Below are 27,374 nucleotides of genomic sequence, written 5' to 3'. Positions count from 1 at the left end.
CTGTCCTAGCATATTAATGTCCCAGACTGATCTCCATATCCTTCCCTTTGGTGAATACAGCTGCAAACCTTGCCCACATCCTCCGACTCCAAGTAAAAATCCCATCCTGTCATTCAGTGGTCCTACTTTCTCCCTAGTTATGCTCTTCTTTTTTTGTGTGCGTGTGCATACCTTAGGATTTCTATAAACCCTATTTGCCAATGACTTTTTATGTTCCCTTTTGGTGCTTCTAATTGCCTGATGGAGTTCTTGCCTGCTTGTTTTATATTCCCCAGAAGACCCGTCTGATTTAATCACCTGAAATCTTACCAATGCCTCCTTTTTCCTTCAAACCAAATTTACAACCCTTCTGGTCATCCAAATCTCCCTTACCATGCTATCCTTATCCCTCCTTATTGGAACACTGATCAGCTTTTATTGGGCCTTTAGCATGCCCAATAATAGCTGCTCCCTATTTACACGCCCTAGCTTCCGCCTAATTATATTGTTGTATGTATTATCCTAATTTAATACTTTCCCAAGGTCCAGTTATCTTTATTCAAAACTATCTTAAAACCTATGTAGTAGTGATCACCGTTCCTAAATGCTCTTCCACTGAAATGGGGGGACTATGTATAAACACAGCTGTAATTTCTACATGGTGAAACCAAAATGTATAAAAATGGCCTTTATTAAAATCTGACAATGTGCACCATAACCACATGTAATTTTTTATATTACAAATATCAAATTGTGGAGTACAGAGGCAAATAAATCAATGATGGGTCTTTGTCCCAAACATTATGGAGGGCACTGTATGTAGTCCGATTGTGGAAAGGTGCAAAGGTTGTCGTAGAGGATGACTTTGACTTCCCCAATATACAGTGCCCTCCATAATGTTCGGGACAAAGACCCATCATTTATTTATTTGCCTCTGTACTCCCAAGGCTTTATAGATATATATATACAAAATCAAACAAGAGCGTAACTAGGGAGAATGTAGGACCACTGAATGATAAAGGATGGAATTTATGCTTGGAGTCGGAGGATGTGGGCAAGGTACCATACAAGTACTTTGCAGCTGTATTCACCATAGGGAAGGATATGGAGATCAGTGTGGGACATTAATATGCTAGGACAGTTTGAGTAAGCTCACCAGTGCTCTCTTTCTTCTTGATGGTGTTCCAAACAGGTGATTTTGGTAAGACTAAGGTTTGGCTGATGTCTCTAACAGTTTTATTCTTGTTTCTCAGTCTCATAATGGTTTCTTTAACTTTCATTGGCACAACTTTGGTCCTCATGTTGATAAACAGCAATAAACGTTTCCAAAGGTGATGGAAAGACTGGAGGAAAGACTAGGTGCTCTTATACCTGCATGAAGGAGGCAATTAAACATACCTGAGCAATTACAAACAGCTGTGAAGACATGTGTCCCAAACATTATGGTGCCCTGAAATGGGGGGGGGGGGGACACACCTATGTATAAACACAGCTGTAATTTCTATGTGAAACCGAAATATATAAAAATACCCTTTAATAAAATCTGACAATGTAACCATATTTGATTTTTTTAATTACAAATCTCAAATTGTGGAGTACAGAGGCAAATAAATAAATGACGGATCTTTGTCCCAAACATTATGGAGGGCACTGTATCTGTCCCTCTCTATCCAACCATCTATTGGGATACCTATTGTATAATCTCATTAGAGTGATTGCACCATATTCTGGAGTTCCACCCATATTGCCTCAGTGGATGCACCCTCCATTGCACCTTCCGAGTGTTGATGTGACATTTTCCCACATTAGTAATGCAATTTATCTCCCACTTTTACCTCTGTATCACATCTGAATTCTGCTGTCCATCTCACAACCAAGACTCCATAATGGCCACAACATCAAAGTTCCAAGCATTGATCCAGGCTCATCGCTTTATCCATAATACACCATGCATGGAAATACGAACACATTTCAACCCATCAGTTTCACCATATTCATTCATATCTCCATCTGTCATTTCTTTGAGTCATACTGGTATTACAATTGGCCTTCCCATCAGTCCAACCATTTGTTGACCAGCTCTCTGGTTCCAACCCCATTGCCACTCCAGTTTAAGCCCTTCTGAGGAGCCCTCTTGTACAGGACCCATCTTCCCAGGAAGAGAGCGCAATAATCCATGTATTTGAAGCCCCCCCCTTCTACTCAATTCCTCAGCCAGGCATTCAGCTGCACTATCTTTCTCTTCCATGCCCAACTAGCACATGGCAGATGTTGTAATCCTGAGATCACAACTCTGGGCATCCATTTTTCAAAAGTACTATTTAATTCTCTTTGAAAGGAATGAATCTCCCTTCCTACCCATGTCATTGGTACCAATATCGATCACGATCTCATGCTGCTCACCCTCTCCTCTCCAAATGTCATTTGCTCCGAGACATCCTTGACCCTGGCACAAGGAAGGCCAGTCTCTCTGGAGTGACTGTGGAATGAACACCCTTTCACTATGGCTCGTCAAGACTGAACCCTACCACGCTGTTCAACTTAGCCAGGTGTGATGCCATTGTCTTGGCTGCTGCTATTATTTGCCCCTGAGGGACCATCACCCCCAAAAGTATGTAAAATGGCATATTTGATCAAGATGAAGAAAGCCAGAGGATAATCTTGCACTACTTGCCTGGCTCTCCCGCAATCACTGGCTGAACCTTTGGTGTGACCACCTCCCTGAAATTACTGAAACTACCTTATTAGCCACTTGCTTCACAGATACTACTGATCCAGAGTATCTTCTGAATTTTTATTTTTAATTTACAGCATCCACAGTTTATCGCTTTCTATGAAATCTGAAATATAACCATCAACTTAAACAGACTGAACCTGCCCTGCCCACACTCCCCCATCCCCGTCTCATAAATTCATCAGTTAACATAAACAACTTACTAAAACAAATTGCTAGATGTGAAGGTCACTGACAAATCATTTTTTCCCCCCCAATTGACATCAAACTGAATTGTTTACTGGGCCATTTCAGAAATTAGCTGAAAGTGAACCATAAAAGGCAACATGTTTTTCCACACATTAGCATTATCACGGTCACCATGAGTGATAAACATTTTATTCCAGATTTCATTTCTTTAAGTTCAATTCCCTAGCTGCAGAGATGGGATAAAACTCGCGTTTCAGAGGTCAATAGCCCAGGCCTCTGGATACATCCAGTAATTTAACAACTATGCTACCATGTCCATTTTTCATTTAATAAATGTGAGCAGCAGTCAAAACCCAAACATTTTTGTAAACCTTACTACAAAGTACATACCCCAGTCCATCGAATGCTTTGTTTTTCTTTCACAAAACAAATTTTGGTCTCTTTAGCACGAAGCGGCGGAGTTGAAGAACGACTTGGTGAGGCACATGGTGATGCCATGGGTGTGGGGCGAAGGTTAGATCGCAAGATGGACTGAGGAGCAAAACTTGCAAAAGTGGGTTCTGATGCTGTAAATGCTCGTGCTCTCTAAAAAGGAAAAGGGATGTTTTCTTAGTTTAGCACTGCACCGCAGATTTGATGATTACACTAAAAACAATTCCAGCAATATCAGGACACTAAAATACCGCTTCTAATAATATTAAGCAAACAACGTACAGTGATTCAACTTATTTGGGTGCCTGAGAATATATTCCTGTGTTGTTTTCTTCCTGGTGTGAATTTCGTTAACGTAGACGTATTAAGTACCAGCATAGTTCTGACGTTTTAGAATTTAAAAAAATGCACGAAATATAATATAATCAGTTCAAGAAACTCCTGGAAGTTAATTTAAATACCTTCACCACAGGTGGTGTCTGCAAAAGCTTTAGTTCTGATGCCTTTGAAATGCATCCAAGGTGGCCAGTTCTGACAGCACGTGATTGTAATGGACTGTTTGTCATCCAAGAAGAATTAGTCTTCATTTGTTCACAACGAGGGGGCTCTTCTTTCAACATTGTGTGGCTCTTTAGCTGACGCATAGAATCCAACAATCTAAATGAGGTAAATAATTATGTCAGAAATGCATTCTTTCTGAAAGTCAGTATGTCATACCATCAGTCCCCAACGCTGTCATAACAAGTTATCTGCAATGATAATTTCACCATTAACAATAATCAAATACGCTAGATACTCAAAAAATGTTAATGGTTCTGATCAGTGATGAAACACCATTGCTTCTTCCCTTCACAAATGCAGACCAAATTGCTGAAAAATTTCTGCATTTTCTTCAATTTCAGATCTCTAGGATCCAACGGGTAAGAAGGAACTGCAGATGCTGGTTTAAACCGAAGACAGACACAAATAGCTGGAATAACTCAGCAGGACAGGCAGGATAGGCATCTCTGGAGGGAAGGAACAGGTGATGTTTCAGGTCAAGACCCTACTTCAGTCTGAAAGGGGCTCGACCCAAAACGTCACCCTTTCCTTCTCTCCAGATGCGGCCTGTTCCACTGAGGTACTCCAGCTTTGTGTCTATCTCTACGATCCAATGTTTTTTTGAAGTCCAGTACTTAATTTCAAGTCCTTCAAAAGCAATATTCAAAATGATTAAAATTTTCAGAATCTAACATTGATATTGGTATCAAATACATCAATATTAAAGCAGGATGCATATATTAGCAAAGACTATACCAAATACATAATATGAAATGCAATCAGTTGCTCAACTAAAAAAAACTATCTTTCCTTTTTCTTTCAATCACCAAAACAAAATATTATTTTGCATGCGGGTGATTAAAATCAAGCGGGTGGATATAGCAGTGGGAAAATAACCTTTGTACCAATAAATGTGCTTTTCCTTCATTTAACATTTTAAGGTCATTTGCAGATTGATTAAATTCACAATTACAAGTGTAATCTGAGTCCAATCATATTAGACAGATTATAGCAAAGCGCTCTCTGTAGCAACACCACACTGATATGTTTCAGTATTCAACAGATGAAATCCACAGCAGTCTTGTACAAGCATGACATTTGGGGAAAAAAATGTCCAAAGGAGACTTATATTTGAAAAATTCATCAATTCTTAGAACGTGGAAGTCAGCAATTTTTTATTTTTTAAAATATTTTATTTATTAGAAGTGAGTACAATGCATTGGTACAAAAACGATGTTAACATATTACATTCTCTGTACAACTTCCCTTTTTGTTTTTTAAAGAGAGAAGTGAGAAAGGAGAGAAGAAAAAGAGGTTGTGAAAAGTGAAGAATAGATTAGTGAGCGTGGGTGAAAAACCAGTAAAGAAAAAGTGAAAGAGAAGGAATAAGTGAAGAAGGAAAGCAGGAGGGAGATTATTCCATTGCCACAGTGAGATGTTTTTAAAAAAAATATTCTAAATCATCTTTCACCCATACCTGAAACTGTTGGTTTTCATGATACTATGTCACCACATGAATCCAAGAAATCAATAAATGGGGACCAACTCCTTAAGAATAGGTCTTGTTTGTCTATTAGGAGTCTCATTTCTTCCAAATGTGCTGTTTCCAGCATATTACTGATCCACATTTTAAATGTTGGTATATTAGTATTTTTCCAAAATTTAAGTACAGGTGCACAACCTTTTATCCGGAGTTCCGGAAACCGAAAAACTCCGAAAACCGGCCATTTTTTCCAGGATGTCGTCTGCACACCAAAGCTCGCATTTGGCGCCAAACTTGACCCGAAACGACCCACAGTCAACCCAGGTCTGTACTACTGTAGCGGCTGCCTCCTCCCCGGAGACCGGGGAGACACTTAAACATCTGTAAATCATTGCTTAAATGTTAGTCAGTTAGTTTGGAGGGCTTTTATGTGAAGGGGTGAAGGGGGAAACTTTAAATCTTAGTCCCCTACCTGGTCGGAGAGGCAGGGAGCGGGCAATGCCTTACCGGATCGCCGTGCAGTAAGCTCCGGAGCGCTGTGGCTGCCAACTCCCAGCTGGGGCTGCGGGTGTCCGGCCGCGGGCGGCGCCGGTTGTAGCTCCGACCCCGTCAACTCTACCCCTGGCTGCGCGGCGCTCCAAATCCAGCGCGGCCCGCGGCCGGACGCCCACAGACCAAGCTCCGCTGTGGCCACCGACATGTTGTGTGTCGGCAGCCACAGCGCTCCGGAGCTTACCGCACGGCGACCCGGTAAGGCATTGCCCGCTCCCCGCTGGTATCCCAGCGCTGCGACGCCGCCGACTCCCAACATCGCGGAGATGGGGCCGCGGGCCGCGCTGGATTTGGAGCGCCGCGCAGCCAGGGGTAGAGTTGCCGGGGTCGGAGCTCCAACCGGCGCCGCCCGCGGCCGGACGGAGCCCCCAGCTCCGCGATGTTGGGAGTCGGCGGCCACAGCGCTCCGGAGCTTACTGCACGGCGACCCGGTAAGGCATTGCCCCGCTCCCCGCCTCTCCGACCAGGTAGGGGACTAAGAATTAAAGTTTCCCCCTTCACCCCCCCCCCCCCCATCACATAAAATCCCTCCAAACTAACTGACTAACATTTATGCAATGATTTACAATGATTCCCCGGTCTCCGGGGAGGAGGCAGCCGCTCCAGACTTTTCAAGCCGCCCGCGCTACCTACCTAATCTACGCTAAAAATCTTCCATTCGGAAATCCGAAAAATTCCGAAATCCGACAAGTGTCTGGTCCCAAGGCTTTCGGATAAAAGGTTGTGCACCTGTATAAGTTTTTTTGCTGTTATTAACCCATAATTGAAAAATGAGTTTTGGTGTGTATTTAATTTGTTCCCATCTCCACTTACTCCAAATATAATCATTTCAGTGTTAGGTTCCATTTTTGTCTTAAATAGCTTTGAGAATATATCAAATATATTACACCAAAATTTATAAAGTTTTGAACATGAGACAAATGAGTGTGTAATATTGGCATTTTGAGAAAGACATTTATCCCAAATGGGAGAAATATTTGGATAAAATTTATTCAACCTAGTTTTGGAATAATATAATCTATGTAATATTTTAAATTGAATTAAGTTATGTCTAGCATTGATCGAACATTTATGTATATGTATCAAATATTTTTCCCATGTTTCTTTTGAGATTTTTATCATTAATTCTTTTTTCCAGTCTTCTCTAATTGCCTCTGTTGATGGTAATTCTATATTTAAAATTCTGTTATACGAGTATGATATTAATTTTGTTGACTCCGCATTGATATTCATTACTTCTTCCAGTGGGTCTAAAATTATACTTTGGAATCTTGGTATATATTTCTTCATAAAGTCACATACCTGTAGGTATTTAAAATATTGATTGTTATTCAATTTAAATTTTGATTTTAGTTGTTGAAATGATAATAAATTTCCCAATTCATACAAATCACCTACCTTTTTAATTCCCACTTTTTCCCATTGTTTATATGTTTTATCCATACCAGATGGTTTAAATACTGGGTTATTCACTATTGGTGTTAACACTGATAAATTTCTTAATTTTAAAGTTAATTTTATTTGTTTCCAGATTCGTATTGTATTTTGTATAATTGGATTCTTCTTATATAACATATTATTCAGCTTTATTGGGGAAAAAATGATCGCTCCTAGATCGTAGGGGGCGCAATCCTCTTTCTCCATTCTTATCCATTCCAACGGTTGAGCAGAACTGTCCAACCAATAAATTATATTTTTAATATGTACTGCCCAATATTAGTATAGAAAATTAGGTAATGCAAACCCCCCCACCTCTTTGGGTTTGCACAAGTGATTTCTTTTAATTCTATGTGCTTTATAGTCCCAAATAAAATTAAAAATATTCGAGTCTAATTTAAAAAAAAAGTGTTTTGGTATATATATCGGTATAGATTGGAATAAATATATTATTTGTGGTAGCGCTATCATTTTTATAGCGTTTATTCTGCCGATTAATGACAGTGGGAGCGTTCTCAAAAATTTAATCAGTGAATCAAATGTATTTAATAATTTTATTAATAGTATCCTTAGTATTATATCCCTGAATATCCGGATGCCTTCTTATCCTTTCAGCAAGCGGCTCTATCATAAGTGCAAATAGCAGGGGTGATAAAACACAGCCCTGCCTATTGCCCCTCGATAATTGAAATTTTGAAGATAATATATTATTAGTTAGTATTCTTGCCATTGGTTTATCATATAGCAATTTAACCCATCTGATAAAATTCTCTCCCATATTAAATTTTTGGAGTACTTTGTATAAATACTGCCATTCTACCTGATCAAATGCTTTCTCTGCATCCAGAGATATAACTGACAAGTCTTCCTTTTCCGTTTTGTATGAATACATTATATTAAAAAGGCGTCTCAAATTGTTAGATGATTGTCTTTTAGGTATAAACCCCGTTTGGTCCGGATTTATCAATTTAGTAATATATTGACTCAATCTTCTTGCTAAAGTTCTTGCTAAAATTTTCTGATCTGTATTTAGGAGTGATATGGCTCTATATGATCCCGGTTCTTCTAAGTCCTTATCTTTTTTAGGTATTAACGTAATTGTGGATTCGGCTAATGTTTCTGGTAATTTACTTTCGGTAAAGGCATATTTATATAACTTAAATAACCGTGGTACCATTAACTCCTGGAAACCTTTATAGAATTCATTATTAAAACCATCTGGTCCTGGCGTTTTCCCATTTTTCAGCTCTTTTATTGTTTCACTTATTTCTTCCCTTGTGATCTGTGCTCCTAATTCCTCTTGTTCCAAAATATCCAATTTTGGCAGATTACAATTATCTAAAAAATCTACAATTATATTGTCTTCTATTTTAGTTTTAGACGTATACAAGTTTTGATAAAATTGGGCAAACCTTTTTATTAATATCCTGGCAGCAATTAAGATGCTATTAAGATGCAATTAAGATGCTACAATCTATATTGTGAAAGGAGATGTACGATTATGGTAGAAATAAAAATCTGTGAAGTGTCAAAATTGGATAGAGCTGCTGCTAGGTGTCGGTTTGCCTTTGATTTTTGGGTGGTAAAGGTCAAGGGCTCGGTAGATGTTGTTGAAGACTTAGAGACAGAGAGAGACAGAGAGAGACAGACAGAGACAGAGACAGAGAGAGAGGGGGAGAGAGAGAGAGAGAGAGGAGGGGGGGAGACAGACAGACAGAGAGAGAGGAGGGGGAGAGAGAGAGAGAGAGAGGAGGAGACAGACAGAGACAGAGAGAGAGGAGGGGGAGAGAGATGGAGAGAGAGAGAGGAGGGAGAGAGAGAGAGAGAGAGAGAGAGAGAGAGAGAGAGAGAGAGAGGAGGAGAGAGAGCGAAAGAAGAGGGGGGGAGAGAGAGAGGGGGGGAGAGATGAGAGGGGGGCTCGGAGAGAGAGAGAGGGGGAGGAGAGAGACAAGAGGGGGGGAGGAGAGAGAGGGGGGGGAGACGAGAGAGAGGGGGGGGAGAGAGAGAGGGGGGGACGAGAAGAGAGGGGGGAGAGAGAGGGGGGGGGGGAGAGAGAGAGGGGGGGGGGGAGGGAGAGAGAGAGGGGGGGAAGAGGAGAGGGGGGGGAAGAGTAAGAGAGAGAGGGGGGAAGAGAGAGAGGGGGGGGAGAGAGACTGGGGGGGGAGAGAGGGAGCGAAGGGGGGGAGAGAGGTGGGGGGGAGGAGAGTAGGGGGGGGTGGAGAGGAGAGGGGGGGCGGGGAGAGGGGAAAAAGACGAGAATGAGGGGGGGGGAGAGAGAGGGGGGCGAGAGGGGGCGAGAGGGGGGGGGAGAGAGAGGGGGGGGGGGAGAGAGGGGGGGGCGAGAGAGGGAGAGAGGGAGGAGGAGGAGAGAGGGAGGGGAAGGAGAGAGGGAGGGGGAAGGAGAGAGGGAGGGGGAAGGAGAGAGGGAGGGGGAAGGAGAGAGGAGGGGGAAGGAGAGAGGGAGGGGGAAGGAGAGAGGGAGGGGGAAGGAGAGAGGGAGGGGGAAGGAGAGAGGGAGGGGGAAGGAGAGAGGGAGGGGGAAGGAGAGAGGGAGGGGGAAGGAGAGAGGGAGGGGGAAGGAGAGAGGGAGGGGGAGAGAGAGGGAGGGGGAAGGAGAGAGGGGGGGGGAGAGGGAGGGGGAGAGAGGGAGGGGGTGAGAGGGAGGGGAGAGAGAGGGGGGGAGAGTGGGAGGGGGAGGGAGGGAGGGGGAGAGAGGGAGGGGGAGAGAGGGAGGGGGAGAGAGGGAGGGGGAGAGAGGGAGGGGGAGAGGGAGAGAGAGAGAGCCAGGCATGATCCTTGTATAAATGCTGCAAGACTTCCGTATTGCAGAATTCATATTTTCCCCTCTGAGTACTTGGAACAATTTTCCTCAGTCCTAAAATAGTTTTAAGCAGAACAGGTATATTCTGTGAAAAGTATACATATACACAAAGTTGATGTTACAATCAAAAGTGGCATGAATTTAGTAAAGGACAATAGGACTGAGGTGCCGAGTAGCCTTCTGTTTTTCATTTGTATCTATAGGTAATAAAATAGCCACAAGCTCTGCCCCTGGCCAAGATCTTATTTTAAAAGGGATCCAAAAAGCAAGCTATGAGACAGAATATCGGCAAATCTATTAAAAAAACAAATCAATACCTGGAAAGTTTTCTTGAGCTTGTTTTGATTGGTGTTCCAACAAAAGCATCACACACTTCAGTAGACTTGAGAACCAGGTCAACTGAAGATTGTTCACTACACCTAGGGCTGAAATTTAAACGACAGAAAATAACGCAAGATTAAATTTTTGGATGTTTCTCTAGTTAACAATTACAGATTATTTTCATCCCATCTGCAGTACACATCAAGTGCTATTAAAAAATGATTGCCATAAAAAAAGCAAGTGGTATCACTAAAGATAGCAAGTCTCAAACCATGCTTCAAAATATCTTCAATTTCTTCTCTAGCATTCTGCCAAACAAATGGGGACTTAATTCCATTCATAAAGCATAAAAGATATCCTTATGATAATAAATTGGGGAATGTAAAGTTGTTGGTCTCCTGGGCAACAGGCCAAGATTACTGTCTACAAAAACACATTACAAAGTTCATCAAATGACATGCGTTATCTCACCCAACCATAAATTGAGTTTTTCTCCTCCAAAGCTAAACATTGGGTTAATTTCCATTCATTTGTATGCTTCAACAACATTTCTCAAGGGTTGGAGTGACCCAAATTTTTAGGTCATTACGCCACATTCCACTCTTCTGTTAAAATATCTCCTCAACTACACTAGTATGGTTTGGCTTCTTTTTTTTAAACTAAGTGATTTTAGGGCTGTAAATAATATTTTGTTTAAGGAAGTTATAAATGATGGCTTAACTTCCTTGGTTACTATGTTTCTTCCTTAGCTACTTTCTATATAATATTATGTTTTTAAATATTGATTCTTTACTTTCAAAAGATTCATTTTATTTCAGTTCCTATCCTAAATTGATGCAGGCACAAGACTTTATTTCACTATTTATAAGTATTGAAACATTATCCAAAAAGGGTAATTTTGCCCCCCTCTTCTGCACAATCTACACGGAATAACGGCTCTCATTAATTGATAAAGACTACCAGGTTCTTTAGTAACTTGTCAGTTTCTTTGTTGAACTAAATTAAGGCGCATGTTGCAATCAAAAGCGATTGAACAATTGGTTGGGAAGAAAGCCAAACTGTAAGAAAGACGACTGTGCCTCCTTTTCAAGAGCAGCCAGCTCTTGCACGGTCGGTGCCAAAGCATCAACATGACCCTTAAACGTGCTACCTCCCGTTGCTCTTTTCTGTCCATAAACTACTTTACCATCAAACTCATCCACTGGAATTTTTAGGTCAGGCTCAACTTGAGAGGTGTGTGCGTGGAGATTTGAGAAGCGATCATTAGAGTAAGGGTACTAATTTCAGACGGAACAGAGCCAAAGCAGAAGCCGTTAGTTTCTGGGAGTGAAAGCCCTAAGTGGTGTATAAATATGTCGAGCATGAGCAGATTGGCCATTTTGCAGCAGCCATCTTTGCGAATGACAGTGATTCAGGTGGAGTGCTGCAAGTGAGGTTAAGTGCTGAGACATGGGCTTGAGATGCTTTGGCAAGGAGACTGAACAGAGGGAATAGGCAAGGTCTTTTTAACCCCCTTTTTGTTTTACTGCAGTTGGGGAAGCCAGTAGAATCGTGGTATGCCACTCCTGCAGGATGTTGGAGATCAGTGAATCTTTCAGTGTGCATGGTGACATCTGTCCAGCTGCAGCTCCTGAGTGTCCACATTAAGAAGCTGGAGCTGGACGCCCTCAGGATCTTGTGGACTGATGAGCGCATCATAGTTAGGTGTTTAGTGAGGTGGTCACACCCAAGGTGCTGGCACAAAGTACCTGGGTGACCACCAGGAAAGGTAAATGGGGTAGGCAGAAAGTATTGTATTCACTGTTTTAATAATTTTTCATTAATTCAATTCTACAGATATAATTAATTCACTTGATCTCCCGAACTTGCAGCCTATGTGTTTATAAATTTCAGGCCGTTTCCTTGTTTCGAACACCATATGGATAAACTCAATAAATGTTATTACATTCAAAATAACTCGTTTCCTCTCTCTAGTTTTCGTAATTGTTCTTTCCTAGCTTAAATTTTACAATTTTATAAATAGCACAATGCATTGTACTTATGATGTCCTTTGGTCAGGATTATCAGTTATGGGACATCTACAAGTTATTCAAATGAGAATCAGTCTTCAGAAGAGAACTTGTTTCCACATATCCTCCTCACAATAATCAAATACAATTGACTTAAGAATACAGACAGCCAGTTTCAACATGGGAGGCATCAAAGCGAAGGATGATGCGTACAAATTAGCCAGAAAAAGCAGCATACCGGAGGACTGGGAGAAATTCAGAGACCAGCAGAGGAGGATAAAGGGCTTGGGCTTAATTAGGAAAGGAAAAATAGATTATGAAAGAAAACTGGCAGGGAACATAAAAACTGACTGCAAAAGTTTTTATAGATATGTGAAAAGAAAGAGATTAGTTAAAACAAATGTAGGTCCCTTGCAGTCAGAAACAGGTGAGTTGATCATGGGGAACAAGGATATGGCGGACCAATTGAATAACTACTTTGGTTCCGTCTTCACTAAGGAAGACATAAATAATCTGCCGGAAATAGCAGGGGACCGCGGGTCAAAGGAGTTGGAGGAATTGAGTGAAATCCAGGTTAGCCGGGAAGTGGTGTTGGGTAAATTGAATGGATTAAAGGCCGATAAATCCCCAGGGCCAGATAGGCTGCATCCCAGAGTACTTAAGGAAGTAGCTCCAGAAATAGTGGATGCATTAGTAATAATCTTTCAAAACTCTTTAGATTCTGGAGTAGTTCCTGAGGATTGGCGGGTAGCAAACGTAACCCCACTTTTTAAGAAGGGAGGGAGAGAGAAAACGGGGAATTACAGACCAGTTAGTCTAACATCGGTAGTGGGGAAACTGCTAGAGTCAGTTATTAAAGATGGGATAGCAGCACATTTGGAAAGTGGTGAAATCATTGGACAAAGTCAGCATGGATTTACAAAAGGTAAATCATGTCTGACGAATCTTATAGAATTTTTCGAGGATGTAACTAGTAGCGTGGATAGGGGAGAACCAGTGGATGTGGTGTATCTGGACTTCCAGAAGGCTTTCGACAAGGTCCCACATAAGAGATTAGTATACAAACTTAAAGCACACGGCATTGGGGGTTCAGTATTGATGTGGATAGAGAACTGGCTGGCAAACAGGAAGCAAAGAGTAGGAGTAAACTGGTCCTTTTCACAATGGCAGGCAGTGACTAGTGGGGTACCGCAAGGCTCAGTGCTGGGACCCCAGCTATTTACAATATATATTAATGATCTGGATGAGGGAATTGAAGGCAATATCTCCAAGTTTGCGGATGACACTAAGCTGGGGGGCAGTGTTAGCTGTGAGGAGGATGCTAGGAGACTGCAAGGTGACTTGGATAGGCTGGGTGAGTGGGCAAATGTTTGGCAGATGCAGTATAATGTGGATAAATGTGAGGTTATCCATTTTGGTGGCAAAAACAGGAAAGCAGACTATTATCTAAATGGTGGCCGACTAGGAAAAGGGGAGATGCAGCGAGACCTGGGTGTCATGGTACACCAGTCATTGAAAGTGGGCATGCAGGTGCAGCAGGCAGTGAAGAAAGCGAATGGTATGTTAGCTTTCATAGCAAAAGGATTTGAGTATAGGAGCAGGGAGGTTCTACTGCAGTTGTACAGGGTCTTGGTGAGACCACACCTGGAGTATTGCGTACAGTTTTGGTCTCCAAATCTGAGGAAGGACATTATTGCCATAGAGGGAGTGCAGAGAAGGTTCACCAGACTGATTCCTGGGATGTCAGGACTGTCTTATGAAGAAAGACTGGATAGACTTGGTTTATACTCTCTAGAATTTAGGAGATTGAGAGGGGATCTTATAGAAACTTACAAAATTCTTAAGGGGTTGGACAGGCTAGATGCAGGAAGATTGCTCCCGATGTTGGGGAAGTCCAGGACAAGGGGTCACAGCTTAAGGATAAGGGGGAAATCCTTTAAAACCGAGATGAGAAGAACTTTTTTCACACAGAGAGTGGTGAATCTCTGGAACTCTCTGCCACAGAGGGTAGTCGAGGCCAGTTCATTGGCTATATTTAAGAGGGAGTTAGATGTGGCCCTTGTGGCTAAGGGGATCAGAGGGTATGGAGAGAAGGCAGGTACGGGATACTGAGTTGGATGATCAGCCATGATCATATTGAATGGTGGTGCAGGCTCAAAGGGCCGAATGGCCTACTCCTGCACCTAATTTCTATGTTTCTATTAGCTTCGGAAACTGATAAGGCAAACAATACTTGATACTCATGCGATGATATTGTATTACAATGAAGCATTCTCTGATATTTCAAAGCCACTGGTTAAATATCCATGTTAACTGGTCCAAATTGAAACCCCCATGAGATCAGGAAGTCAAATCAGCAAGCTCCGATACCAACACAATGTTAAAGACATATCCGTGTCACTTAATTCTGTGTTCAGGACATGTCTGTTTTGTCAATTAATATTCAGAAAGCCACCCCTACACATTTTAATAAAATAGGTATATTTTTGGGTGCCTGGGTTTTGCCCTCAGAACCCTTTCAGACCAGCCACCAGTACTTGTATATTCAAAGCGATTCTGTCAGTTGGCACATGCTACCATTGCAAATATGGAATTTAGCAAAGTTATCTGTCCCCACTGAAAATGTTAATGCAGTCAATTATAACATTGAAACTCTACTTAATCACTTATGTTACCTTTGTATTTGAAAGGTATAAAAAATACCAGTTTTATTTTCTTGTAACTTATTGACAGCCAAACCCCATTTGTTACAATACTATGAAGGTATAGTTATCATTGTGTGATTTTGTGCATTTTCTGACTAATGGACAAAATCCACTAATGGACATCTGCAAAACAGATCATTTTCTTTGCCCAGGAAGGGCCTGCATATAGGTTTGGCATGACACCTTACTTTTCCTAACATATCATGGTTATGCATGAAAGATACACACAAAAGAAAAACATCCTCAACAACACAGTAGACAAAGTGCACTCAGTTAAATCACTACAGTACCTATTGAAAGGAGATAGAGTTGCTCCTTGCATATTCTTTAGCCAGACTTCGTTAACCTTTGAAAGCACTGAATTTATGAATGTTGCACGAGTGGTCACACCTCCAGAAGTAGATTGCCTGGCCACAGTGGATAATGGTTTGGGCCGCTTAACTGTTTGCAAAAATATATGAAATACATCCATGGATACGTATACTTTGGTAGGCTATCAAGAAGGTTAGTACAACAATATGCTGAACAATTAAATAGCACTGTACAAATTGAAAGAAATTGTGTTCAAATTGTATCATGCATGCATAAACATATCCAGTTCTGGTCAGACACTTTCAGACATTGAAGTCCTATACCTAATTTAAACAAGAACCATTAAGTTAGCACAATAACTGATTGCAAGAAAGAACTTAAATCAAGAAAGAACTTGAATGTTATCATTTGGGTGAACCTTCAATAGTATTTTCAAGATGGAAAAAGACATTAAACAGCAGGGAAAAGAGAACACAGACATATTTTTCAATTAAATTATACCAGAGGCATTAGGGGACATAGGAACTAATTACTTCACAAGCAGTTCCTTATGTGTGTATATACCATGAAGTGAAAGACAATAAAAAACAATAATAATAATTAGTGTTACAGGACAGTATTTTCCCTCTGAGTGCATTACAGATGGTATGGTTAACAATCTTCTGTAGATGAATCGAATTTGTGGAAACATTTGGTGCAGATTTTAAAATTTGGAGAAAATTCCTAAGTATCAACTTACCTTCACGTAATGTTGCAAAATAATGGTAAGGTTTTATGCGTTCAGTTGCTAGCTTTCTTTGTACAGTTGGAAGTACTTTTCCATACTGTTCGAGGATGGAATTTCTAGCAGCTGTTCTCTCTCGAATTTGAGGATCATGATCATTCTGATAAAACATTGATATATATTTGTCACTTTCCTTTTCCCCCTCATGCACACGTATAGATGTCAATTTTTTTCATTCTTCAGAATAAACCCTTTCTATTGAACACTGAGGACTGTTATACGAATCAAAATGTACTATGAAATATAGATCTCTGCTTTGAAGTGGTGGATGAATGGAGAGAGGGAAAGCAAGGGTTACTTGAAGTTAGAGAACCCTTGCTTTCCCTCTCTCTCCATCCCTCCCCCGTTCCCAGTTCTCCGACCAGTCTGACTGTCTTCGTTTAAATTTTATCTGTTTGCTTTGTTGTTACCTTCTCGTAGCTGACAATCATCTATTCTACATTTTCCTTGATCTCCATCCCCTTGTCTCAGTTTCACACTTAACACTTCCTCATCTCTGTATCTCTCTCCCCTGACTCAGTCTGGTCTCGACCCGAAACGTCACCCATTCCTTCTATCCAGAGATGTTGCCTGTCCCGCTGAGTTACTCCAGCACTTTGTGTCTATCTTCGGTTTAACCTAGCATCTGCAGTTCCTTCCTACACATTAATGCTGCTAATGATAAATGTCCATGTTCTGTAGCATCCAAACTGCTGTGATCAATCTGAGCATCTTTAATTTTATGGCAACTGACTCAAAATATAATTCGCCACATGATAATCCAATAACAGAAAAATGTGCAAGGCAACGAACAATTCTGGCAGACATACGAAAGTTTCCGCATTGATTTTTTTTTATAAAGCCTACTGCTTTTCTATTGTCATCCTATATTATCATATTACATTCAACTTCTAACAAATGGAAGCAAGACGCAATCCTACTAGATTCACAATGTTATATTAGACCACCCCATAATGGAACAGGTAAAACTTAGCTGCCCACAATTAAAAAAACAAATATAGATAAGTTTTTAACTCACCAAACTTGCTTTTAATGACTGATTAAGTTGCAAGGCAGGTACATAATTGGCACGTTGAAGGTGATGTACGAGGAGAAATTCTTGGTTTTGAAGATTTCCACTGTTTTTCAAAAACTTCTCCAAACAGTCCTGTGAATAGATTCAGATTAGTTTATGATCATATTATCCAGGGTGTAATGAAATTCCTTGTTCATATGAAGTAGAGTTCGTAAAACATGGGTTAGGCCACATTTGGAGTATGGTGTGCAGTTCATTATGAGAATGAGGCTTTGGAGAGCCTGTGGAAGTGCTTTATCAGGATGCTGCCTGGATTAGCTATCAAGAATGATTGGACAACGCTGGATTGTTTTTTTCCCTGGAGCATTGGCTGAGGGAAGAGATTTATAAAATTATGAGAGGCAGAGAGTAAGAATCTTTTCCCGAAGCTAGAAATGTCAAATACCAGAAGGCATAGCTTTGAGGTTAGAGGGTGAAAAATTAAAAGAGGTGCAGGAGAAGTTTTTTTTTTTTTTTAATATTATTTTCACACACACATGGAGAATGGTAGGTGGAAGCAGAGAGAATGGTGTTTGAGAGGCTTTTTGGCAGGCACCTAATATGCAGGGAATGGAGAAATATTGACCAAGTACAGGCAGACGGGTTTAGTTTAATTTGGCATGTTCAACAGACAACGTGGCTGAAGGTCCTGTTCCTGTGCTGTCCTGTTCTATGTTAATGTACACACTTTAAACGATAAATACAATAATAAACATGATGGTGCAAACAATAGAATGGTGCAAGATCAGTCACAGAGTGTTGAAACAGGCCCAACTTGCCCACACTGACCAACATGTTCCATATACAATAGTCCCACCTGCCTACTTTTTGCCCATATCACTCTAAACCTATCCTATCCATGTACCAGTCTAAATGTTTCTTAAAACGTTGCGATTGTACCTGCCTCAACTACCTCCTCCGGCAGCTTCTTTTGTACACCCACCACTCTTTGTGTAAAAGAGTTACCCCTTAGGTTCCTATTAAATCTTTCCCCTTTACAATAGACAATAGGTGCAGGAGTAGGTCATTTGGTCCTTCGCGCCAGCACCGCCATTCAATGTGATCATGGCTGATCATCCCCAATCTGTACCCCGTTCCTGCCTTCTCCTCATATCCCCTGACTCCGCTATTTTTAAGAGCACTATCTAGCTCTCTCTTGAAAGCATCCAGAGAACCTGCCTCCACCGCCCTCTGAGGCAGAGAATTCCACAGACTCACCACTCTCTGTGAGAAAAAGTATTTCCTTGTCTCCGTTCTAAATGGCTTACTCCTTATTCTTAAACTGTGGCCCCTGGTTCTGGACCCCCCAACACAACATGAAGATGGACTGGATGGAAGTGATGAGCCTGTGATGAACTGGGTTGTGTTCACCACTCTCTGCAGGTTGAGGTAATTAAGAATAGGGTAGTTGCCACTTCAGGCTGAGGTGCATCCTGCCAGAACGCACTTTATAACGCATCCATAGAAATAAAGAGAACCTTTGTGGACAAGCTTCATTTTGTCAGTCACCGTAGAAAATAAATACCTTGATGCGAATTCTTGATCATCACATCAGCGTGAAGGGACCAGGTTAGGTTACTAGTGATTTGGATACCTAGGAACTTGAAGCTGTTGACTAAATCTACAGCAGCTATGCTGACGAGGACAGTATCGTGTTTACCCCCCCCCCCTCCCCTCAGCAACCAACATTGTCTTGTTTTTGTACTTGGCCATACAGTCATAGGCGTACAGGGAGTAGAATGAGCACATAATCCTGAGGAATACCAGTGTTGTGTTACCACCTGCGTGGGACAAGAAATACGTTGATGTTATTTGGGGAATACATTCAGAAGTTAACCTGATTTAAGTCATAAGGCATCAGGGTTTGTTGTCTCAAGAGAGGTGGTGACAAATTTGTAACTATAGCAAGATTGATCAGCAGTTTATATACTGCTAGCTGACATTTCTCATCACGGCAGCTGGAACTACAAAAAAACATAGAAAATATAAGTAGAGAAAAACCATTTAGCCCTTGAGTCTGTTCTACCATTCTTTGCAAGGTCCCTTATGGTAGGCTGATTCAGTAGATTATCATGGGATCGATGGTGGCTTGGATTCAGAAACAGTTTACCCATAGAAGACAGAAGGTAGAAGGGTATTATCTGAGCTGGTCTGTGATGTTTCACAGGGATTAATGCTGGGACCTCAGTTGTTTGATGCATATGAGACGGCTAGCAAGTTTGTAGACACCAACATTGGTGCAATTGCGGGCAGTGAAGGTTGTCAATGGATACAGTAGAATAGAGATCAGTTGCAGATATGGGTGGAGAAATGGCTGATGGTGTTTAATCCAGGCAAGTTGAGGTGTTGCACTTTGCGAGGTCAAACGTGAGGGAAAAGTATGTTGTCAATGGCAAGCCCCTTAACAGCACTATTGTACAAAGGGATCTTGGTGTCCAAGTCTATAGCTTCCTAAAAGTAGAAGCATACATAGATGTAAGGTGAAAGTAAATCCAAAGGGTTTCTACAGCTATATTAATAGCAAAAGGATAACGAGGGATAAAATTGGTCCATTGGAGAAACAGAGTGGGCAGCTATCTGCAGAGCCAAAAGAGATGGGGGAGATATTGAACAATTTCTTTTCTTCGGTATTCACCAAGGAGAAGGATATTGAATTATGTGAGGTAAGGGAAACGAGTATAGTTATGGATACTATGAGTTTCAAAGTAAAAGAAGTACTGACACTTTTGAAAAATATAAAAGTGGATAAGTCTCCAGGTCCTGACAGGATATTCCCTAGGAGTTTGAGGGAAGTTCTTGTAGAAATAGCTGGGGCTATGACAGAAATATTTCAAATGTCATTAGAAACGGGAATAGTCCCCGAGGATTGGCGTACTGCGCATGTTGTTCCATTGTTTAAAAAGGGTTCTAAGAGTAAACCTAGCAATTATAAACCTGTTAGTTTGACTTCCGTGATGGGCAAATTAATGGAAAAGATACTTAGAGATAATATATATAAGCATCTGGATAAACAGGGTCTGATTAGGAACAGTCAACATGGATTTGTGCCTGGAAGGTCATGTTTGACTAATCTTCTTGAATTTTTTGATGAGGTTACTAGGGAAATTGACGAGGGTAAAGCAGTGGATGTTGTCTATATGGACTTTAGTAAGGCCTTTGACAAGGTTCCTCATGGAAGGTTGGTTAAGAAGGTTAAACTGTTGGGTATAAATGCAGGAATAGCAAGATGGATTCAGCAGTGGCTGAATGGGAGAAGCCAGAGGGTAATGGTGGATGGCTGTTTGTCGGGTTGGAGGCAGGTGACTAGTGGGGTGCCTCAGGGATCTGTGTTGGGTCCTTTGTTGTTTGTCATGTACATCAATGATCTGGATGAAGGGGTGGTAAATTGGATTAGTAAGTATGCAGATGATACCAAGATAGGGGGTGTTGTGGATAATGAAGAGGATTTCCAAAGTCTACAGAGTGATTTGGAAAAATGGGCTGAAAGATGGCAGATGGAGTTTAATGCTGATAAATGTGAGGTGTTACACCTTGGCAGGACAAATCAAAATAGGACGTACATGATAAATGGTAGGGAATTGAAGAATACAGTTGAACAGAGGGATCTGGGAATAACCGTGCATAGTTCCTTGAAGGTGGAATCTCATATAGATAGGGTGGTAAAGAAAGCTTTTGGTATGCTAGCCTTTATAAATCAGAGCATTGAGTATAGAAGCTGGGATGTAATGTTAAAATTGTACAAGGCATTGGTGAGACCAAATCTGGAGTATGGTGTACAATTTTGGTCGCCCAATTATAGGAAGGATGTCAACAAAATAGAGAGAGTACAGAGGAGATTTACTAGAATGTTGCCTGGGTTTCAACAACTAAGTTACAGAGATAGGTTGAATAAGTTAGGTCTTTATTCTCTGGAGCGCAGAAGGTTAAGGGGGGACTTGATAGAGGTCTTTAAAATGATGAGAGGGATAGACAGAGTTGATGTGATCAAGCTTTTCCCTTTGAGAATAGGGAAGATTCAAACAAGAGGACATGACTTCAGAATTAAGGGACAGAAGTTTAGGGGTAACATGAGGGGGAACGTCTTTACTCAGAGAGTGGTAGCGGTGTGGAATGAGCTTCCAGTGGAAGTGGTGGCGGCAGGTTCGTTGGTATCATTTAAAAATAAATTGGATAGGCATATGGATGAGAAGGGAATGGAGGGTTATGGTATGAGTGCAGGCAGGTGGGACTAACGGAAAAAAGTTGTTCGGCACGGACTTGTAGGGCCGAGATGGCCTGTTTCCGTGCTGTAATTGTTATATGGTTATATGGTTATAGATAGTGCAAAAGAAGGTGCATGGTATGCTTGACTTCATCAGTCGGAGCATAGAATATACAAGTCAGGAAGTCGTGTTGTAGCTTTATAAAATGTTTATAAGCCCTTATTTGGAATAGTGTGTGCGCAGTTCTGGTTGCCCTATTTGAGGAAGGATATGGAGGCTTTGGAGAGGGTGGAGAATAGGTTTAATGCTGCCTGGATCAAATAGTATTAGGTATAAGGCAGGGTTAAGAAAAGGGCGTTCATGTCGCGGCCCTGTTTCCACCAATCTTTCCACCACCGCGCACAAGAAGCGACAAGACAGACACCATTGTATGCAGATGCCGAGAAGTGGGTTCTGCTCTGGCTGAACAACTTCTAACCTTGTGTGTGGACTCGATAAGAAGAAGAAGCTATAAGGCGAGGTTGGATAGGCTTAGAGTATTTTCTCTGGAGCGTCGGAACAGGGGGAAATCTGGTAGAAGTCCATAATATTATGAAAAACAAAGAGAGTGGACAGTCAGAACCTTTCTCCCAGGGTAGAAATGTCCAATCTTGGACGTCCAAGCTTTATGATCTTAATGATCTTGTGGGCAGTTTAAAGGAAATGTACAGGGCGAGTTTTTATTTTACACAGAGACAGATGGATGCTTGGAACCCACTGCTAAGGGTGATGGTGGAAGTAGATACAATAGGGGTACTTGAGAGACCTTTACATAAGCACATGAATATGCAAAGAATGGAGGCATATAGATCATGTGCAGGCCGAGGGACTATCTTAATTTGGCACCATGTTCAACACAGACATAATGGCTTGAAGGAGTTGTTTCTACGTTAGACTGTTCAACATTATCATGACTGGTCCACAATCTCAATACCATATTTTTTCTCTTTTCCCTTACCTCACCTTCCCATTTGTATCCAGAAAGCTATCTAGTTCCTTAAATATATTTAGCTGACTAACTGAAATGCCTCATACCCTTTATCCTAAGACTATGAATCTCTCATTCTACACATCAGAGCTGTGGAAAGTATTCTCTCCACATCTAGTCTGTGTAGCCCTATCAAAATGTAATTTGTTATGGGTGAGATTCCTTGCACATTCTTCTGAGTTCTTATGAAAACAGGCCCAGTAAACCCATTCTCTTCTCATATAACCGTTTTGCCATCCCAGGAATACGTTTGATAAACCTCTGTTGCACTCCAATTATAGCAAGTAAGGAGTGTTCTTTCGTATGGAGACCAAAAATGAACACTGTATTTCAGGTCAGTCTCACTGAAGTTTTATATAATTGTGGTAAGACATGCTTGCTTCTGTACACAATAAACAATTGATTAACTTGGGCATTTAGACCTAGGGAGGTCTACATTTCTGCTCCGACTGTTCCATCACGAAGAACTAGTATTTAAGTGGGATGCTGAATACAATCTACCAAATCTAGTAATGAGACTTCATGACACTAGAGGGCAAAGTTGCCCAAGTAATAAAATACATATTTTGAAGAATACTGTTCCTTTCTGCCTTCAATATTAATCAAACTTAAAGAGAAAGATTACTGTTTTAAAATAAAATGAAGTAACAACCATTTTTTCAAATTACATCAAGAAATTATCTCCATCTTCCTAACCAATGGTTTCTTAGAAATTAACTTATCGACATCTTACCTGTTCAGTTCCGGTAAAAGGCAGTTTAAGTAGCTCCTCCATCAGTCCATTTTCCTGACACAACTCGTACATATGCCTTAACAGGTCCTCCACATTTATCCTGTTAGCATTTAGCCGCAGAAGATGCCAAGCCTCCACCATCGAACTGAAAATCACAAAATACAAATAAAATAATAAATTTCTTATACTTTCTTGTATTTAGCTTTAATGTTAGATTTTATAGGATAGTTAAACTTAATTGGTAATTATCTATTTTTCATAAAGTTCAACATGAGGGAAATAACAAAAAAGAGCCAAATTACAAAGATTTCCTTTGAAGCACAATAACACTAGGCTATTCTGCAGCCTCTCCCCACCAACCGTTCTGCATTCAGTGCTTAACCCCATTCATTTGTATGAATCCAGAGTATCTTTGCTTCATTAAAAGCTGTTTTAAAAAAGAAATCACCTGCCAATTTATTTGCATTCTATGCTTCCTCTTTTACCTTAACTACCTACTCTAATTTTAAGATCATACCCACTTGTTCTGGACTCCTTACAACTTGCTTTCTTCTGTTGTTGGCCATTAATTTAAAGATGTATTTGCTACAGAAAACTCAGCAGAAGCAGAGAGCTGTAATGGTATGGCGAGAGAAATTTGATAACTTTAGATCATGTCAGTTAGCCTAGTGGCTGTGAAAATACAACAATCTGTGTTAACAGAGAACAGAAAACAATAACAGCTGTGGGTATGGATTTCTGAAGAGGGAAATTAATTTTGACCAATAACTTACTATCATTTTTAAGTTTGTAGTAACATAATAGGAAAAAAAATGAATGTGGTGTATTTAGACTTTCAGAAGCCTTCAATAATTGCAGTGCATGAAATGACTGAACAAAATGCACTGGGGCATGGATTGAGGATCGAAAAATGTACAGAAATGAGTAGGATCGTTAGGATCACTAATAGGATCATTCATGCATTGGGAAGCTGTGACTTGGGGGATGTTACAGGGTGGGAGCACCAGCTGTTAATAAACTAAATCAATTATTTGAATGAGGAGACCAATCTAAGATATCCACATCTGCTGATGATACAACACAGGATAGCAGTATGGTTTGAGAAGAGGATGCAGACAGGCTGAAATGTGAAAAAACTAACAAGAACATGATAGCGGGAAAATTACATGGAGAAATAAGATCATCCACTTTGATAAAAATAAAAAGGCAGGTTCTTTTTAAACAAAGTAAAGAGAAAATAGCAGATCTTGTCCATTAATCAGTGATGTTTAATGTACAAGTTCAGCAAGCAATCAGGAAGGCAAAATATGTATTGATCTGTTTTGAAAGAGTATTCAACTGCAGGTATCCGTGTATTTTAGTCACATATACAGAGATAGTGAAAAAAACGTTGTTTACGTGCTATCAGGTCGAAGCGTAAAGATATTTTAATGCAGTATTACAAAGCTTTAATAAAACTGGACAGAAAATTATGTACAGTTGGTTTTCCTGTTTAAGGAAGAACTTGCAAGAGATGGTTTACAAGATTAATTCGGGTGATTTGGGAGGAGAGAGGTTTCACTCAGACCACTAAGAGCCAGCCTTCATTCGCACATACACCAAAGAGCTGAATATCTGCACTTGATTTCAAGAAAATATTTGACCAAATGTGCCCTGGTAAAACTGATGTTGATTGACAAAAAATTCTGTTGACTGTAGTTGTACCTTGCACAAATGAAGATAGTTGTAGCTGTTGAAGATCAATCACCACCAGCATTTCTCAAAAAGCTCAACACCATTCAGGACAAAATAGCCAGTTTGATTGGCATGCCATCCACCATCTAACTCATTCCCATCACAAATGGTGCAATGTAACTTAAATGTTTATATTTACAAATGCACCAGAGTTACTCACACTATTCAGACAGCATCTCCCAAGCCTGCAACTATTACCATCAAAGGTCAAGAGCAGCAGATGCTTGAAAACACCCTGCAAGTGGCACATCATTCAGACCTGGAAATATACTGCCAGTCCTCCATTATAACATTGCACAGTGCCCTCCACATCATTTATTTATTTGCCTCTGTACTCCACAATTTGAGATTTGTAATAGAAAAAAAAATCACATGTGGTTATTAGCAGATTTTAATAAAGGCTAATTTTATACATTTTGGTTTCACCATGTAGAAATTACAACTGTGTTTATACATAGTCCGTCCGTCCCCCCCCCCCCCCCCCCCCCCCCCCCCCCCCCCACTTCAAGGCACCATGTTTGGGACACATGGCTTCACAGGCGTTTGTAATTGCTCAGGTGTGTTTAAATAGATACATAGATACATACAATGCCTCCCTTATGCAGTTATAAGAGAGCTCTCAGTACCTAGTCTTTCCTCCACTTTCCACCTTTGGAAACTTTTATTGCTGTTTATCAACATGAGGACCAAAGTTGTGACAATGAAAGTCAAAACCATTATTAGATTGAGAAACAAGAATAAAAGTCTTATAAAGACATCAGCCAAACATAAGGCTTACCAAAATCAACTATTTGGAACATCATTAAGAAGAAAGAGCACTGGTGAGCTTACTAATTGCAAAGGGACTGGCAGGCCAAGGAAGACCTCCACAGCTGATGTCAGAAGAATTCCCTCTATAATAAAGAAAAACACCCAAAGATTAAAAATTGTAAATTCTAGAGTGGCCAAGTCAATCACCCGATCTGAACCCAATTGAGCATGCCTTTTATATGTTGAAGAGAAAACGGAAGGGGACTAACCTCCAAAACAAGTATAAGCTAAAGATGGTTGCAATAAAGGCCTGGCAGAGCATCACCAGAGAAGACACCCAGCAAACTGTAAATCTCAAATTGTGAAGTACAGAGGCAAATAAATAAATTACGGGTCTGTCCCAAACATTATGGAGGGCACTATATATCCTGGAATACTCTCCCCAACAGCATCTTCACCAGAAAGACTGCAGTTGTTCATTGGAGGTTCACCAACTCCTTCAAGAATCAGTAGCAAATGCTGGACTTGCCAGCAATGCCCAGTTCCAAAACATGATTTTTAATTTTTTTTTAATTCTTCATTCAAGCATTCTGAATTCTTAGAATTTTCTACTGAAGGTCTCTAGAGTCTCAGTCACCATGAATGTTCAGACTGTATTTAAAGAATCAAGGGATATTGTGGTTAGCTTGTGAAAAGACACCAAGGAAAAAGATCAGCCTTGATGGTGAATGGTGGAAGAGTTGAGGGGCTACTGCTGTTCAGACACGATGGAAATGTTAGCTGCTGGATTTATTTTTTTAAATCTGCTTTTAATAATCACCTGCTAACTAAAATAAAGCTACAAGATAACTAATATTGGGAACTTTGGCAAGGAAACTCCTCTTGAAAGTAGTTTATTGAAAAAGATAAGAATGCAGAAATGTTCTTTCGAAAAATGCAGGTCCAGTTATACAATTTGTAAGTAAAATACCTCGTGAAGCTGAATAACCTTCAGAAAGGAATAGGTTGTCCTGAATAAAAGGCAAGATTGCAAGACACTTGTGGCTGGCAGTCTTCTACCAGAGTTCACGTGAAAGCATCAAACAAGAGAGATAAAGGAATGCTGCAGAGTAACAGTGATAAACAAAATATAAGGAAAGAAACTGTAACCAGACAATCATAAACTAGTGCGATAATAAATTCTCAACAGAAGAAAGCTCAGTTACTTCAGATTCCAAAACAGGTGATCCACTGGAACAGATAGTCCATAGCATAGATAGAGACACATGTCCTCCTATTGTTTTGGTGAGAACGTTGCTTTGCAGGTCAAATTCGTACAACGTAGAGAAGCACAGGACTGGAACCAGTCCTTCAGCCCACAATGTCCATGTCAAGTTAAACTAATCTCCTCTGCCTGCAAGTGATCTACATCCCTCCATTCCCTGTTCAAGTCACTTTGTCTCTGTATATAACTTGAGAAAAGTTTATGCTTGCATTGTTGTCAAAATTGCTAATAACATAACTGCATGGATAAGTAAATCTACAACTAGTGAGTGAAGGGATTTCATTGCCAGTGGAAAACAAGCTATGATAATAA

The 27,374-nt window shown here is 40.6% G+C and overlaps 1 protein-coding gene across 11 annotated transcripts in view; it reads right to left on the bottom strand.

Moving 5' to 3' along the window:
- Positions 1-27,374, bottom strand: part of ahctf1 (AT-hook containing transcription factor 1) — a 131,227-nt gene that overhangs the window by 26,206 nt on the left and 77,647 nt on the right. For all 11 annotated transcript variants that reach the window (XM_033025864.1, XM_033025867.1, XM_033025870.1 and 8 more), the window contains exons 22-28: positions 23,315-23,459; positions 17,317-17,445; positions 16,254-16,398; positions 15,493-15,643; positions 10,485-10,592; positions 3,796-3,991; positions 3,293-3,487 (exon numbers count right to left, since the gene is read on the bottom strand). In XM_033025864.1, coding sequence (XP_032881755.1) covers positions 3,293-3,487; positions 3,796-3,991; positions 10,485-10,592; positions 15,493-15,643; positions 16,254-16,398; positions 17,317-17,445; positions 23,315-23,459 — 1,069 coding nt within the window. The remainder of the gene's footprint in view (positions 1-3,292; positions 3,488-3,795; positions 3,992-10,484; positions 10,593-15,492; positions 15,644-16,253; positions 16,399-17,316; positions 17,446-23,314; positions 23,460-27,374) is intronic.

The sequence above is a fragment of the Amblyraja radiata genome, chromosome 8 (assembly GCF_010909765.2).
Source record: "Amblyraja radiata isolate CabotCenter1 chromosome 8, sAmbRad1.1.pri, whole genome shotgun sequence".
In the NCBI taxonomy this organism is placed as follows: Eukaryota; Metazoa; Chordata; class Chondrichthyes; order Rajiformes; family Rajidae; genus Amblyraja; species Amblyraja radiata.
This window is presented reverse-complemented; position numbering and strand designations above follow the sequence as displayed.